The sequence below is a fragment of the Malurus melanocephalus genome, unplaced genomic scaffold (genome assembly GCF_030028575.1).
Source record: "Malurus melanocephalus ecotype Western Australia unplaced genomic scaffold, MMel_1.1 scaffold_2476, whole genome shotgun sequence".
NCBI classification, from domain to species: Eukaryota; Metazoa; Chordata; class Aves; order Passeriformes; family Maluridae; genus Malurus; species Malurus melanocephalus.
The window spans coordinates 1588-2669 of record NW_026625708.1 but is presented as its reverse complement, the minus strand read 5'-3'; the positions used below and the strand labels follow the sequence as shown (position 1 = coordinate 2669).

Here is a 1082-nt window from a genome sequence, read left to right as displayed (position 1 = left end):
CACTCCAAAAACACCCCAAAAACACCCCAAAAACAACCCAAAAACACCCCAAAACACCCGAAAACACCCCAAAAACACCCCAAATCCCCAGAAAATCCCAAAATCCCTGGAATTCCAATGAAAACTCACAGGCCTTGTCATGGTGCAGCCCCTTGGCCTTGAAGGACATCTCGAACGCTTTGTGCTTGGCCTCCCCGTGCAACCCAAAAACACCCCAAAAACACCCCAAAAACACCCCAAAAACACCCAAAACCGCGGGAATTTCCCCAGAATTTTCCTAAAATCCCTGGAATTCCAATAAAAACTCACAGGCCTTGTCGTGGTGCAGCCCCTTGGCCCTGAAGGACATCTCGAACGCTTTGTGCTTGGGATCCCCGTGCGCTCCCAAAAACACCCCAAAAACACCCAAAACACCCCAAAAACTCAGGAATTTCCCCGGAATTTTCCTAAAATCCCTGGAATTCCAATGAAAACTCACAGGCCTTGTCGTGGTGCAGCCCCTTGGCTTTGAAGGACATCTCGAACGCTTTGTGCTTGGGATCCCCGTGCGACCCAAAAACACCCCAAAACACCCCAAAAACTCGGGAATTTCACCAAAAATTCCAGAAAATCCCAAAATCCCTGGAATTTGCCCCAGAATCACTCACAGGCCTTGTCGTGGTGCAGCCCCTTGGCCTTGAAGGACATCTCGAACGCTTTGTGCTTGAGATCCCTGTGCATCCCAAACCCTTTACCACCCAAAAACACCCCAAAAACTCAGGAATTTCCCCGGAATTTTCCTAAAATCCCTGGAATTCCAATAAAAACTCACAGGCCTTGTCATGGTGCAGCCCCTTGGCCTTGAAGGGCATCTCGAACGCTTTGTGCTTGGGATCCCCGTGCGACCCAAAAACACCCCAAAACACCCGAAAAACTCGGGAATTTCACCAAAAATCCCCAAAATTCCCATTGAAACTCACAGGCCTTGTCGTGGTGCAGCCCCTTGGCCTTGAAGGACATCTCGAACGCTTTGTGCTTGGCCTCCCCGTGCGCTCCAAAAACACCCCAAAACACCCGAAAAACACCCCAAAAACACCCGAAAA

General features: G+C 49.9%; 1 protein-coding gene across 1 annotated transcript in view; it reads right to left on the bottom strand.

The window, feature by feature from the left end:
- Positions 1 to 246, bottom strand: part of LOC130587800 (protein Wiz-like) — a 1778-nt gene extending 1532 nt beyond the window's left edge. Inside the window, exon 1 of the mRNA XM_057388770.1 lies at positions 130 to 246. Coding sequence (XP_057244753.1) covers positions 130 to 169 — 40 coding nt within the window. The 5' untranslated portion in view covers positions 170 to 246. The remainder of the gene's footprint in view (positions 1 to 129) is intronic.
- Between the last annotated feature and the right edge of the window lie 836 nt (positions 247 to 1082).